This window comes from Ovis aries, chromosome 20 (assembly GCF_016772045.2).
Source record: "Ovis aries strain OAR_USU_Benz2616 breed Rambouillet chromosome 20, ARS-UI_Ramb_v3.0, whole genome shotgun sequence".
NCBI lineage: Eukaryota > Metazoa > Chordata > Mammalia > Artiodactyla > Bovidae > Ovis > Ovis aries.
In genome coordinates this window covers 31,791,480-31,806,003 of record NC_056073.1, presented here as the reverse complement: position 1 = coordinate 31,806,003, position 14,524 = coordinate 31,791,480, and the positions used below count along the sequence as shown (strand labels likewise).

Genomic DNA, 14,524 nt, shown 5'->3' with positions numbered 1-14,524 from the left:
AAAGCCTAAAGCTAAACTGCATGATTTCCTGAAGAAATCAATGGGTTCTTTCACTCTTTTCCTTCTGTGTGTGGGATGTTATTATTTTAAAGGTGAAACACAGAATTTTAACTCACATTAGGGAAAGAAAATGGAGGGAGAAAGAATGGGCCAGTCAGAGCTCTTCAGCCCCAGCAGGACTCCTGACTCCTCTGCAACTGTGTGAGCTTGTCAAGGCCAGTAGGGCCTCCATAGAGAATGAGCTTCCCTCTCTCCCGTTCTGGTTCTCTTGCCCCTCCTTGCCTCTGCTCCTCTATGTCAGCCTGGATTTAGGTCTCATATTGGGAAAAACAATCCCTGACTTGTTTCTGCAATCACATACAGTGTCACAGGAAAAAAGGTAGGGTTGATACCTTCTGAACCAGAATCATTTACTGATGATAATTTAAAGGGTAAATAAAGTATCCCTGAGTAGTTCCCACTAATACTCCCAGGGCACAGACAAAGCGCATCAGGACTCCAGAGAGGTTCCTTGTCCCTAATTTGTCTAGAGCTTCTGGAGATGGGAACAGAGCCAGGAGGACCATGGAGACCTGAGGGCTTGTCCACTGTGGTAATCACTGTTTGCCCAGGCTTTTTGGGGATCAGAGACTTTACCACCTGCAGATGATTATACCTTATAAGAGTATACCCAATAATAGATCCTCCTTTGCAGTGAAGACGCACAAATGTGCAGGCAACAACACGGATGAATCTTGAATGTATTTGCTAAATGAAAGAGGCCAGACTCAGAAGGCTACGGCTATAGATTCCATGTAGAAAACATTCTGAAAAAGATAAAACTATAAGAACAGAAAGCAGACCACTGGTTGATGAAGGCTTGGTTTACTACAAAGGAGCATGAGGGAATGTTTGAGGTTGTGGAACTTTTCATATCATGATTGTTGTGGTAGTTATACAACTATACATGTTTATCAAGATTCACACATGTGTGCGTGCTAAGTTGCTTCAGTTGTGTCTGACTCTGTGCTGTCTCATGGACTGCAGTCCACCAGGCTCCTCTGCCCATGGGATTCTCCAGGCAAGAATACTGGAGTGGGTGGCTGTGCCCTCCTATAGGGGATCTTCCTGACGCAGGGATCAAACTGGCATCTCTTATATCTAGCCTGCATTAGCAGGTGGGTTCTTAACCACTAGTGTCACCTAGGAAGCCCAAGACTATACACTAAAAAATGGATGTAAATTAAACCTCAAAAAACTTGATTAATTTTTTAAAAAAGAACCATTAACAAAGATTAAATGACATATATATATATATAAAGTATTTAGGGTGAAGTATGTGGATGTCTATAACTAACTTTGAAAGCATTTGTTTGTTTGTTTTTAATTTTTGGCTGTGCTACAGGGCTTGTGGGATCTTAGTTTCCTAACCACAGGTTGAACACACGTCCGAACCAATGAAAGCATGGAAACCTAACCACTGGACAGTCAGGAAATTCCCTGAAAGCACTGAAAATAAGATTTATTGATGGACTGATAGAGGGACAGATGTATGGATAGATATAAGATAAGCAAGTATAGTAAAATATTAGTGGTAGAATCTAAGTGGTAGTTATTTGGATAGCCCCACTATAATTCTTTCAACCTTCTGTATGTAAAAATTGTGCTTATGAAATCTTGGAAACCATTTAAAAATACATCTAACACATTCCTTCATCATCTGCACCACTTAGAGGGTGCTTTCAGGCCCACAAAATTGCTTTCATAGTTTCTGACAGCTCAAAGAAGCATCTTTTCTCTCCCTTTGAACCATCCTGACAGAAGTAAAGCTTCCTCTTGGTCCACAGGGGGGAATCTCTTGAGATTATTTGCAGGCTCATTTGCATGTATTTGCTATCCTCCCATTAACACAATATTAGCAAGTAAGTCCTTTATGGCCTTTTGTCACTTGCTTGAACACTTAAGAATTGGATTAATTTGACTCTATTCATACAAAAACCTCAGGAAACAAAGCTCTGGGCAGCAGCAATTCAGATGGTTAGCAAATATCCCAGACTCTGTTTTTCTTGATCTTGCCTAACTCTTTTTTGGGGGAGGCTCTGGTTTAAGATGCCTCTTTTCATTACATTGTATGATGAAGATCCATGCTAATCTACCAAGCCGTAAGCACAAGGGCATCCTAGTATCTTGCAAACCAGGTACCAACCTGTGATGGGATAAGGAATGGTTGGACTTGTGTTCAAATCACCCTTCATGTGGTGGGGGATGAAAAGATTTACTCTTCATAGAGTGTGTAGGGATAGTTTTCTGAAAGTAGATACATAAACCCACTTGTGATTACCCTGATCTTTTAAACACTCCACATTATCATCTGAGTACAGACAGAGCAACACAGCATGGCTAGAAAGTCAGATACAACCAGGTTATGTGAAAATTAAGTGGACTGTTCGGTCCCCATCCAATTCAATCCACTTTTATAATTATAATAATTTTTAAGGTATATTTCAGTGAATCAGATCAGATATATTCAAAATACCCAAACTCTGCAGGCCTCCATTTGAATTTGACTGTATTGATCCAGTCTAAAGATTATTTATGGATACTGACTGTCAGAAAAGTACTCAAGTTATGTTGTTAAATGAAACAAGCAAGTTGCAGAACGGAGCCGATGAAAATAACATATTGATCATATTTTAGAAAAAGAAATGGAAGCACTGTGCTGTACGATGAGGGGGCTGGGAATTCTAGATGACTTTCCCCTGCTCTCTTATGTGGTTTTTTTTTCTCCTTTTTAAAAAAGATTTACTGAATTATGGCTGTGCTGGGTCTTCGGTGCTGCACCCAGGCTTTCTCTCGTTGCAGTGAGCGGGGGCTACTCTTCGTTGCAGTGAGTGGGCTGCTGGTTGCAGTGATTTCTCTTGTTGCAGAGCACAAGCTCTGGGCACTTGGGCTTCATTAGTTGTGTCCCACGGTATGTGGAAACTTCCTGGACAAGGGATCAAATCCAGGCCCCCTGCGTTGGCAGGCAGATTCTTTACCACTGAGCCACCAGGGAAGCCCTCTTATGTTTTTTTTCTGTATTGTGTGGTTATTATACAACAAAGACGTAATAGTTTTGTATCAGATCAAAACAAACTAAAGACATTTATTCTTTAGAGCTAGTCCACAGTCCTCATGTCTTTACAACTGGGGTCTGTGTGTGTACCCAAACATACAGACATATTCCTACACAGTTAAACAATGTCTTGGATCTTGATATAGAAAAACTGGTACTCACACAGAGGCTTGTTTTTAGGCTAAGATGGTTTCTATCCCCTAAGACTCTTCCCCCACCTCCCCTACCCCATCCTAATACACTGGCTTAATGCTATGGAGAAAGCTTGCAATTTGGGTAATTTTCTGCTTCCAACCAAAGTCCAAGATGTTATTCCAGTGATTAACTTAGGGTCTCTTTAGATCTCTCCACCAACAACCAATCTGAGGATGAAAGGCTTTAAGACCCAGCACCAAGCTCTGAGTCCTCTAATCCCACTGCTGTTTCCATTTTTAAATTTTGGTTAGTTGTATTCAAATTTGTTTCTTCTTCCTCGCCTTCCTTTTTTCCTCCACATTCTCTCTTTTGTCCATCCTTGGCTGGAGACAGCTAAAATATCTGTCCAGGTCAATGTACATACAAAAAGAGCACTTTCTCAATCAACAGAACCCCTTTGAATTATTCAGAGTATCTTTTGTTCTCAGGTTTCCAGTCCTTTCTTTCCTTGACAGTATAAGCTGGAACGGGGCATTTGGCAGTGGCACTCCAGACTCAGCTGTTCAGGCAGGAAGGACGAGGGTAAGGCTCCCATAGAAATAACTAATCATCTGGATGATGAGAAAATAGGTAAAGTCATGTTTGAAGCGGTGTAGCTAATTCTTCACTTTCACTTTTCACTTTCATGCATTGGAGAAGGAAATGGCAACCCACTCCAGTGTTCTAGCCTGGAGAATCCCAGGGACAGTGGGCTGCCGTCTATGGGGTTGCACAGAGTCGGACATGACTGAAGTGACTTAGCAGCGGCAGCAGCTAATTCTTACACCAGTATGAATACTAGGCCCTACAACAAAATACAGCCAAATTCTCAGTACCTGGCAGAACAGCTGGTAAACAGGATGTGGAACTGGGGAGAAACTCAGACCCTGGGGAGCTGGCCTACCTGCTGTCTGGGCTGAGGCTATTCATGGGCAACTTTATGAGGTGGCTAGACTGAAAACTGGGCTTTCCTCGTGGCTCAGTGGTAAGGAATCTGCTGCCAATGCAGGAGACTTTGGTTCAATCCCTGGGTTGGGAAGATCCCTTGGAGGAGGAAATGGCAACTCACTCTAGTATTCTTGCCTGGGAAATCCCATGGACAGAGGAGCCTGGCTGGGAACTACAGTCAATGGGGTCACAAAGAGTCAGACACAACTGAGCGGCTGAATATGTAGCGTGCATGCAGACTGAAACCTAGGATAATATGTGATCTGTGGATTATAGCAATGTTCTTGAAGCCTTCTTTATTTGCTTTTTTTAATACTTGGGGTGACCCCTTGCTCACCTCTTCCCAAGTCTTTAAATTTATGGCTTTCAAGGAAACAGAAATCAAGAAAGGAACTCATGGGGTGTAAGACAGGACAGAACCACCATGGAAAACAGTCTGACAGTTCCTTTAAAAACTTAAAACAGAGCTACCATATGATTCAGTGATCCCACTCCTGGACATGCATCCAAAGGGAGCTCTAATTCCAAAGGACACATGCACCCCGATGTTCATAGCAGCACTATCTACAATAGCCAAGACATGGGAGAAACCTAAATGCATACTGACAGATGAATGGGTAAAGGAGATGTGGTGCATGTATACAGTGAAATATTAGCCACAAAAAAGAACTAAATAATGCCATTTGCAGCAACATGGATGGGCCTTGAGATTAACATACTGAGTGAAGTAAGCCAAAAGGAGAAAGACAAATATTATACGAAATCACTATATGTGGAATCTAAAAAAATGATGCAAACGAATGTACAAAACAGAAATAGACTCAGACAGAAAACAAACTTACGGTTATTAAAGGGGAAAGCGGGGGGTGCCCGGGGGATAAACTAGGAGTCTGAGATCAGCAGATACAAACTATGTATAAGATAAGTTCCTACTGTATAACACAGAGAACTATATTCAACATCTCATAATAAGCTATAATGGAAAAGAATATGAAATACACACACACACACACACACACACGTTCAGTTCAGTTCAGTCACTCAGTCGTGTCCAACTCTTTGCAACCCCATGGACTGCAGGGGGTGGAGGACACCAGGCCTCCCTGTCCATCACCAACTCTTGGAGCTTGCTCAAACTCATATCCATTGAGCTGGTGATACCATCCAGACATCTCATCCTCTGTCGTCCCCTTCTCCTCCTGCCTTCAATCTTTCCCAGCATCAGGGTCTTTTCCAAGGAGTCAGTTCTTTGCATCAGGTGGCCAAAGTATTGGAGTTTCAGCTTTAGAATCAGTCCTTCCAATGAGTATTCAGGACTGATTTCCTTTAGGATGGACTGGTTGGATCTCCTTGCAGTCCAAGGGACTCTCAAGAGTCTTCTCCAACACCACAGTTCAAAAGCATCAATTCTTCAGCACTCAGCTTTCTTTTCAGTCCAACTCTCATATCCATACACATGTATATATATACACACACACACATACATGTGTAACTGAATCACTCTGCTGGACACCAGAAACTAATCCAATTTTGTAAATCAACTATACTTCAATTTTTAAAAAAAGAATTGAGAAGACCACCTTGAATCAGCAACAGCACCACAACGAACTGGACATTTGGGCAACACTGTTGTCTAATGGTGTCAGAACAAGGGCAAACAAATCAGGAAAGGCAACAATATGGCTTCTTCTCTGGTTTAGGATGTTTGGGTGTCTGTATCCAGGCTGAAAAGCTCAATCCGCAGCCATATGGCTTCCCCAAGCTGGTGAAAATTCCTGAGGATGAGGAGCCCTGGGGAGAAATGTGAGAGTCGTTCTAGCCCGGCAACACATCTGCCGACCCTCCCCAGATAACAGGTGAGCCAGGAAAGCCGATAGTCAGCCAGACTGCTCTGTAAGCCGATGCTGGGTCTTTGGCAAGCACTAGTCATCTGCCAAGTGGGCAGCCCTGCGTGGAGGCAGCTGGCTGGGAAAGGTGCCCTGCATACTGCTCCATCCACTGGGCCCCCTGGGGCCTGCCCAGCACCAACCGTGGCCTCCGTTTCATCTGGTGACACAGGTATTTAGAAGACTCCAAGACCTTCCTGTGAACCAGATTGCCTTCCGCAGCCACACTGCATAAGGAATAACTGGCTGGGTTCTTCTTACCTCCGAGTGTAGGAGAGCCACCAGTCTAGGAAAGCCCTCCTTCAAACTCACACCTGCACTCCCACACTGTCCAGTGACAGGTCTGTGGAACTCAGACTGCTGCCTACTGGTCCCCTTCCTGCCCCATCATGATCAAGAAAACCACCACACTGAGTCAGGAAAAGCACCAAACCAGACAACCAGACAGCCACGTCACATTAACACTGGGAAGGAAGTGACCAGTGAGATCTTGGGGACAGCAGCATTCCTGACTCCCAAATGTCTATCAGCTGTGTCACTGTTGTCCTTTCAGGGACAACAGAGCTCGTCTCCATTCTTTCCCCTGGGCTCGCAGAGGGCATCACCTGTAGTCTCCTCCATCCACGCTCTCCCCAGACGCGGGGAAAGCAATCAGTTCCCCTTGGCCTGTGCCACCTGGATGCGTTTACTTGTACTGCAAACTACCTGGGGATACACCGTGGGTGGGAAACACCCTGGCTTCCCAGATCAGGAGTTAGTTGCACCCCCAGGAGCCAGAGTGGTTTTCCCCTGGCAGGACTGAGTTGCCTCCTGCCTCGCATGGTGCGAGCTGGCCAGATAAGGGGGTAAAGTGGTGTGATGTTAGGAGCTGAGGAAGAGGGGGGCTGCCTTCTCCAGCATGGCATTTCCCTCCAGACCAGAGTGTGGGGGCCATGGCAGCCCCTTCGCCCTGTCCCAAATGTCCCCACTACCAGTCTCTCAGACCCCGAAGAGCTGCTGCTGCCATGTGTCAAGCACTGTGCTAGGCGCTTGACATATTTTATGTCTTTTAATTTCCCCAATAACATTGCAAGGTTGGTGTCATTATAACAACCATTTTGGACTTAAGGAAGTGGACATTCGGAGAAGTAGAGGGACTTGCCCACAATAGCTAAGATGCAGAAGAGGGATGTGACCTCCCTGTTATCAATGTTTATACACTTTCCAGGTTTTCTCTCCTTTCACCATCCCTCAACTTTAGCAGACTCAAGGCAAGTCAGGGTCATTCTTATCTGTGCCCACTCCTCATGGCCAGACCCTGAGCTGACACTGTCATCATTCAGAAAGCTGGGTGCCTGCTTTGCTCTATCTAGACCCCTTTGTACCTGGGGACGGCTCAGGTAAGCAGCTTGATAAGGTTTTCAGGATGTCAGATAAGCACCTCCTCAAGATAACTGTCCACCATCACATATTTGGGGCTTTCTCTGCTGGTATCTTTTATTTTTATTATTTTCTTTAGACAATTGATTTAATTCATGGCTTCTTTTAAAATTCAACTATCCCTAAGAAGGACATTACCGCTCATACATTGGTTTCATTATTTTCCACCCCGCACAATTATAGACTGTAAATCATGTAAATATCTCATTACAGACTCTGGCAGTGAAAAGAAGAAGTGAGAGGCACTAGGGGAAAATTGGTCTTTGGAGGTCACTGCTTTAATGTGAACATAGGTTTAACTGAATTCAAACATTTTCAAGAACGCTAGGTGCCACAAGTTTTGCTAAGGGTTACAGGCTTTAGGGGAGCACAATAAGAATTGTATTCTACCTGGGAGATGTGAATACAAACTATGTATTAAATCATATTAGGGAATCATCATTCATTTTATTAGGCAATTAAATAGAAAAAGGTCCTTAGTTTTTAGAGATGCTCTTACTAAAATATTGAGTTGAGATGTCATAATGCCTGAAATTTATTTTAAACTACTTCAACAGGAAAACAGATGAAGCAAATGTGGCAAAATGTTCAGTTCAGTTCAGTTCAGTCGCTCAGTCATGTCCGATTCTTTGCGACCCCATGAATCGCATCACGCCAGGCCTCCCTGTCCATCACCAACTCCTGGAGTTCACTCAGACTCACGTCCATCGAGTCAGTGATGCCATCCAGCCATCTCATCCTCGGTCGTCCCCTTCTCCTCCTGCCCCCAATCCCTCCCACCATCAGAGTCTTTTCCAATGAGTCAACTGTCCACATGAGGTGGCCAAAGTACTGGAGTTTCAGCTTTAGCATCATTCCTTCCAAAGAACACCCAAGGCTGATCTCCTTCAGAATGGACTGGTTGGATCTCCTTGCAGTCCAAGGGACTCTCAAGAGTCTTCTCCAACACCACAGTTCAAAAGCATCGATTCTTCGGCACTCAGCTTTCTTCACAGTCCAACTCTCACATCCATACATGACCACAGGAAAAACCATGGCCTTGGCTAGACAGACATTTGTTAGCAAAGTAATGTCTCTGCTTTTTAATAACTGTTAAATTAGATGATGAGATTCATTATATTATTTTCTCTACTTTCCTGAACATCTGAAAAATTTACAGAGTAAAAAGTGAAAAAGAAAAACAAAGTTTTCCAGAAGCTCAAAATCAAAGTTCTATTGCAAGGATGACAAATGGTTTTGTAGTAAGCAGAATTCTAATATGGTCCCATGATTCCTGCCCCTGGTGTACATGCTCTGTATAATTTCCTTATGTGGAGTGTGGGCAAGGCTTGTGAATATGATGAAGTTTTACTTCCATGATTAGGTTTCAGTATATGGCAAAGATTTAAAAATTTACACATGTAATTAAGGTCCCAGATCAGTTGATTTTGCCCTGGGTGGGCCTGGCCTAATCAGACGATCCCTTTGACGACAAGATTACAGACAGCAACAGACACTCTCTAGTTGGCCTTGAGGAAACAGAACTGCCAAGTTGTGGAGAGGGCCCTGTGGCAGGGAATAGTGGGTAGCCTTTAGGGAACAATGGATGAGGTTTTGCTCATCCCTCAGTCCTAAAACCATAGGGAACTGAATTCTGCAAACAACCACTGAACTCAGAGGAAGACCTGGAGTCTCAGAAGAGAGCGTGATCTTGGCTAACACCCTGACTGCAGCATTGGGAGACCCTGAGGAAAAGACCCAGCTAATTCATAACCAATCTCCTGACTCATGGAAACTGTGAGATAATAAATGTATGTTGTTTTCAGACAATAAGCTTGTGGTAATTTGTTGTGAAGCAGTAGAAAAAACAAATTCACATTTCAACTGTTGTGGCAAGTCTAACTGATTACAAATAGCAGCATTATATTGGAAAGGATTCTAAGACTGGGCATAGCCTCCTTGGGAAAAAAAAAAAGACAGAGAAAGTTGTGGTTGATTAGCAATGTCTGCACAGGCATGAAAGGGGTGAGTTGTACCATGTGTACCTCTTACTGCCATTCAAGGTTGCTTGTTGTATTTAAGGAAAAAAGAGTTATTTGCTGTTTTTTTTTTTTTTCTCAATGACAGAATAACCCCAAGGGGCAACAATGCTAGGGTCTCCTAGGGTCACCAAGTTAGAGAGGATGCTAACTTGTAAGAAAGGCCTCAGAAAAAGAGGACCAAAAAATTATCCAACACAGATCCTAGCAACTGATAAACACCCAGGATGAGCCTTGCAGGCTGGTGTTTGCAGTGAAGGCTTTTCCATTGTTCCTTCCTTCTTCACTGTCTCCACTCTTTCTCCCTTTCCATGGCCTCTAATTCTCTGCCTTCAGACATGCTCGAGGGTTCCCTGAGCTGGATCCTGCTGCTATTTCTAACTCACTCTGACACTAATACATCAGGTCAGAATCCCTCCTCCCTCTGACACATAGGCCAAAGAAGTCAAAACCAGCCTGCTGAATGTCAAGCTTGGATTAAACATTTATTAACACATCATTGTTTCATATTAAATCCATGCAGACATCGTATCACAGTACCCAGATGTTAGTTTCATAATTTAAGTGAATCAGTATAATGAAACAGGCCGTTCTCCCAAGTTCTTGTTTTTAGAGGGAAGGCTGACACCTGGGTCAGTATGTAACAATGCAGATCACACTCCATCCTTTTTCGGTGGCACATCCCACAGCAAAGATGTCCTTTTAATCGAAGGGACCACAAAAACTGGAATTTAAAATCAAGCAGATGCAGATATAGTGGAGGAAGGAGAGAGTGGGACGAATAGAGAAAGTAGCATCGACATATATACACTACCTTGTGTAAAGCAGATAGCTGGTGAGAAGTTGCTATATAATATAGGGAGCCCTGTTTCGTGCTCTGTGATGACCTGGAAGGGTGATATGGTGAGAGGGAGGGAGGCTCAGGAGGGAGGTGATATATGTATAATTATGGCTGAATTGCGTTGTTGTATGGCAGAAACCAACACAATACTATAGAGTGTTCCCCCCAATTAAGGAATAAATTTAAATAAATAAATAAAATCAAGGTAGGTGCAACTGAAAGAAGCACATGAATAAGGTGAAGACTCTGAAAAAATTAGCTTCTTCAATTATGTTAAAGAAAGATTTTGTGGGTGCAATTCCTTGTATCCAGGTGCCATTTAGAATCCAACCAGCCCAGCTTGCCTTCATAATCTAGTGCTGCTGCTGCTAAGTCGCTTCAGTCGTGTCCAACTCTGTGCGACCCCAGAGACGGCAGCCCACCAGGCTCCCCATCCCTGGGATTCTCCAGGCAAGAACACTGGAGTGGGTTGCCATTTCCTTCTCCAATGCATGAAAGTGAAAAGTGAAAGTGAAGTCGCTCAGTCGTGTCCGACTCTTTGCGACCCCATGGACTGCAGCCTACCAGGCTCCTCCATCCATGGATTTTCCAGGCAAGAGTACTGGAGTGGGGTGCCATTGCCTTCTTGACATAAGCTAGTAGACGGTCTTTATTTGCGTTCCTAAACCACTCATTCATCATAATTTAACTGTCTTTTCCAGGGGCTTTTAACACATAAGAAAGGATCGCCAACGTATAACTAGGCTTAAATACACTATGTGATGGGCCTTTAATGAGAACAACACCCAGAGCTTAAACCAGGGATTGGTGGCCCACACCTGTCACATTTTGCATTAGAGCATACTATTGGCTATATTTGCAAATTATAGAATTAACTTCCAATGTTTATACTTGAGAGCTTTCACTTAGAAAATAGTACTTTTCTTTTGCTTTTCTTGAAAAAAAAAAAAAAAGGGAAATCTGACAACCTGTCAGACTCCCCCCTTTCCTTATGCAAGTAATCTGACGGCACTGAATGGTGGGTGCCCTCCTAGATGAGTCTTTCCCATGTACCACAGTCTCCACCATGCCTTATTGCCTCCTCAGACTGAGGCCAAGTGGCAACTATAATTTATCACTGTGGTTTCACTATTTCCTCACAGCAGAGATAAGAAGAGAATGAGCTATTCCTCATCACCATGACAATAGCTCTTTCACTCATTTACCTTAGCAACAAGGCCCCTCTAACCATTTGAATTTGCTGACATCTGAGTTAAATACACCTTTCCAGCAACAGACATATACCAATTTGTTACTTATTGATGGATAGTGGTTTTGACACATACGTCCTTAGAGTGCTTTCTCTTTCTCAGATTACTTCAATACTACACTCTCCCTTTTGATTACCTCACACCAGTCAGAATGGCCACCATCAAAAAGTCTACAAATATTAAATGCTGGAGAGGAGAAAAGGGAACCCTCCCACACTATGGGTGGGAATGTAAACTGGTACAGTCACTACAGAAAACAGTACAGATGCTTCTTGAAAAAACTAAGATAGAGCTACCATATGATCCAGCAATTCCACTCTTGAGCATATATCCAGAAAGACGAAAACTTTAATTTGAAAAGACACATGTACCCCAAAGTTCACAGCAGCACTATTTATAACAGCCAAGACATGGAAGCAACCTAAATGCCCATCAACATATGAATGGAAAAGAAGATGTTGTACACACAATATTATTCAGTCATAAAAAAAGAATGTTTAAACATTGTCCATGGACGGACATAAGAGATTGTCACATTAAGTGAAGTAAGCCAGACAAAGACAAATATTATATGGTATCACTTATATGTGCAATCTAAGAAAATAATACAAATTAACTTATTTACAAAAGAGAAACAGACTCAGAGATATGGAAAACAAATTTAGGATTACTAAAAGGGAGAAGGAAGGAGAGGGATAAATTAGGAGTATGGGATTAATAGATACATACCACTATATATAAAATAAACAACAAGGACCTACTGTATAGCACAGGGAATTACATTCAATATCTTGTAATAACCTATGATGGAAAAGAATCTAAAGCTGTACCACTGAAACACAATACTGTAAGTCAAGTATAGTTTAATAAATAATAAATCAATGAATTAAATTAAATCTTGCTTTTGGTTAGGGTTCCTCTAACTCAAAGGAGATCTTAGTATGAGTTTGATCATTTAAGAAACATGATTGGGTCCTTAAAGGAAATGTGTCTCGCTGATCCCTGAGTTCCATGCCTTCTAAGTACACCACTGATACCTGTTTGATTCAGACATTGCATTTTCCCCCTACTGTAAAAAACAAAAATTCTGACCCACACAACCCCTTGATTGGTATTAATATTTGCATTTTCTATAAAGGTGAAGAAATATAGAAAAGAGGCCCTCACTTGTTACTTGAAACAAGGCATGTTTAGTTACCTCTCATTAGGACAGAGCTGTTGGAGGGACACAGGAACAGAGAGGAGTGGGTGAAAACTAAGAAAAGGCCATTGGGAGAGGAGGCACAGGACATGAAGGAGTAGGTGTAGGGGGATGCTTGGAGCCTAGTAGCAGGAGGGGCCCAAATGCGTGTGTTGAGGAAGCTGCGGAGGGGGATGGTAGGGAGGAGAGGGGAGGGGGCAGCATCCGGACACTCACGGTTGAGCTGCCGCCTCCGGATCCGGTCCCTCCATGGCCTGTTTCTGATCCAGTGTAGTCGTGACGGTAACACCATGGTCCCAAAGCGAGGGTCTAACACCTCTTCATGGCTGGAGAACAAAAGTGCTCGCAGCGATACAGGAAGTCAAGGCCAGACATACAAAAAAAAAATTTTTTTTTTGAGCCCTCTTCTTCTTTTTTATATCCGAGGCTTCCGTTGACTTCTTTTATCTTGTAACTTGCCTTTTTTCTTCCCTTCCCTTAACTCCCGACTGGCCCGAAGGCAGCTGCTGCGCTGGGGTGCCCGGCTCCGGCCTCCTGTACCATGTTTTATGCATGAAGATGATGGGCCGGTAATTTATTCGCGCTGAGATCGCAGGGCTCCTGTGTCTGCTCCACGTCAGAGGCTGGGGGAGGGCAGGTGTATCTATCTGCAGGAAGAATGGCCTGAAATGGGGATCCCTCTCTGCAGGCAGGATTGAAGATCTGAGCTTAGCTGACAGGACACGGGCCAGGGTGACTGGAGCCCCAGTCAGGCAGGAGACTTTTCAGGCACCTGATCTATTTGCTCCTGGGTCTCTAGTACCTAGGCTAGTGCCTGGCAGAGTTTGCGAACAATAAGTACCTGTTGAGTAAATGAAGTTTCAGTGGTAACCAACATCAGGACTTCACTGTGCCCACATGAATCCTTTATGCTCCCTGACCTGCTACATTCAGTATCCTCAAAATGCTCATTTGAACTTTCTCATCCATCCCATTGCCCACACTTTTGTCTCCACCTGAAACCACACTCCCTCCTCACCCACCCATTCATGCTTCAAAATCTCATTTTCCTGGGAAGCTCTCCTGCACCCACACTGATGGGGCTAGCCCCTACGCACCTGTGCCTCTCTGCTCATCATGCCTGGAAGGCGCGTATGTGTTAGGACTTTTGTTTGTTTGCTGGTTTGTCTTAAGGTGCATGTCTAAACAGTGCATCAGCTTCTTGGTGGCAGAGACTGTGTGTTCCTCTCCTGAGCCTGCAGTGGTCTGCCTGGGAAACTGGTGGCACCGAGACATGGCTGGGGCAGCTTGAGCCTGCCTCCCCAAACCTCCACCAGCCCATACTCAAGCCACACCAAATAAACACACAGTCTAACGAAATGCATTATATTGGCTATAATAACAGCCTCAATTTGTGACCCCTGGGTGCTGCGCCTGGCAGGGGAAGCGCTGTCTATGATTGATCGCTTACTCTGTTCAAGCTCTTCAGTATGTGATGTCAGATTGCTCCAGACAGCAGTTATTGATCAAAGCCTCAGCAATAGTCTTGCTAGAAGGTCAGGGCTGGAAAAAGTGATATTCAAGTTACCAAATTTAGCCCAAGATGACCCATAAGCCTGCTGAAGTCAGAAACTCTGCCCTCTGTCTATGTGTCCCTCCTGGTGCCACTGAGGCAAAACTGCTGGGGGAGGGGTGAGGCGTGGAGGGGGCTGGG

At 43.8% G+C, this 14,524-nt stretch overlaps 1 protein-coding gene across 4 annotated transcripts in view; it reads right to left on the bottom strand.

Annotated features, from left to right (window-relative positions):
• The window catches only part of RIPOR2 (RHO family interacting cell polarization regulator 2), a 217,509-nt gene extending 204,331 nt beyond the window's left edge, over positions 1-13,178 (bottom strand). For all 4 annotated transcript variants that reach the window (XM_042237463.2, XM_042237466.2, XM_042237468.2 and 1 more), the window contains exon 1: positions 13,048-13,178. In XM_042237463.2, the coding sequence (XP_042093397.1) occupies positions 13,048-13,123 (76 nt within the window). In that variant the 5' untranslated portion in view covers positions 13,124-13,178. The remainder of the gene's footprint in view (positions 1-13,047) is intronic.
• Between the last annotated feature and the right edge of the window lie 1,346 nt (positions 13,179-14,524).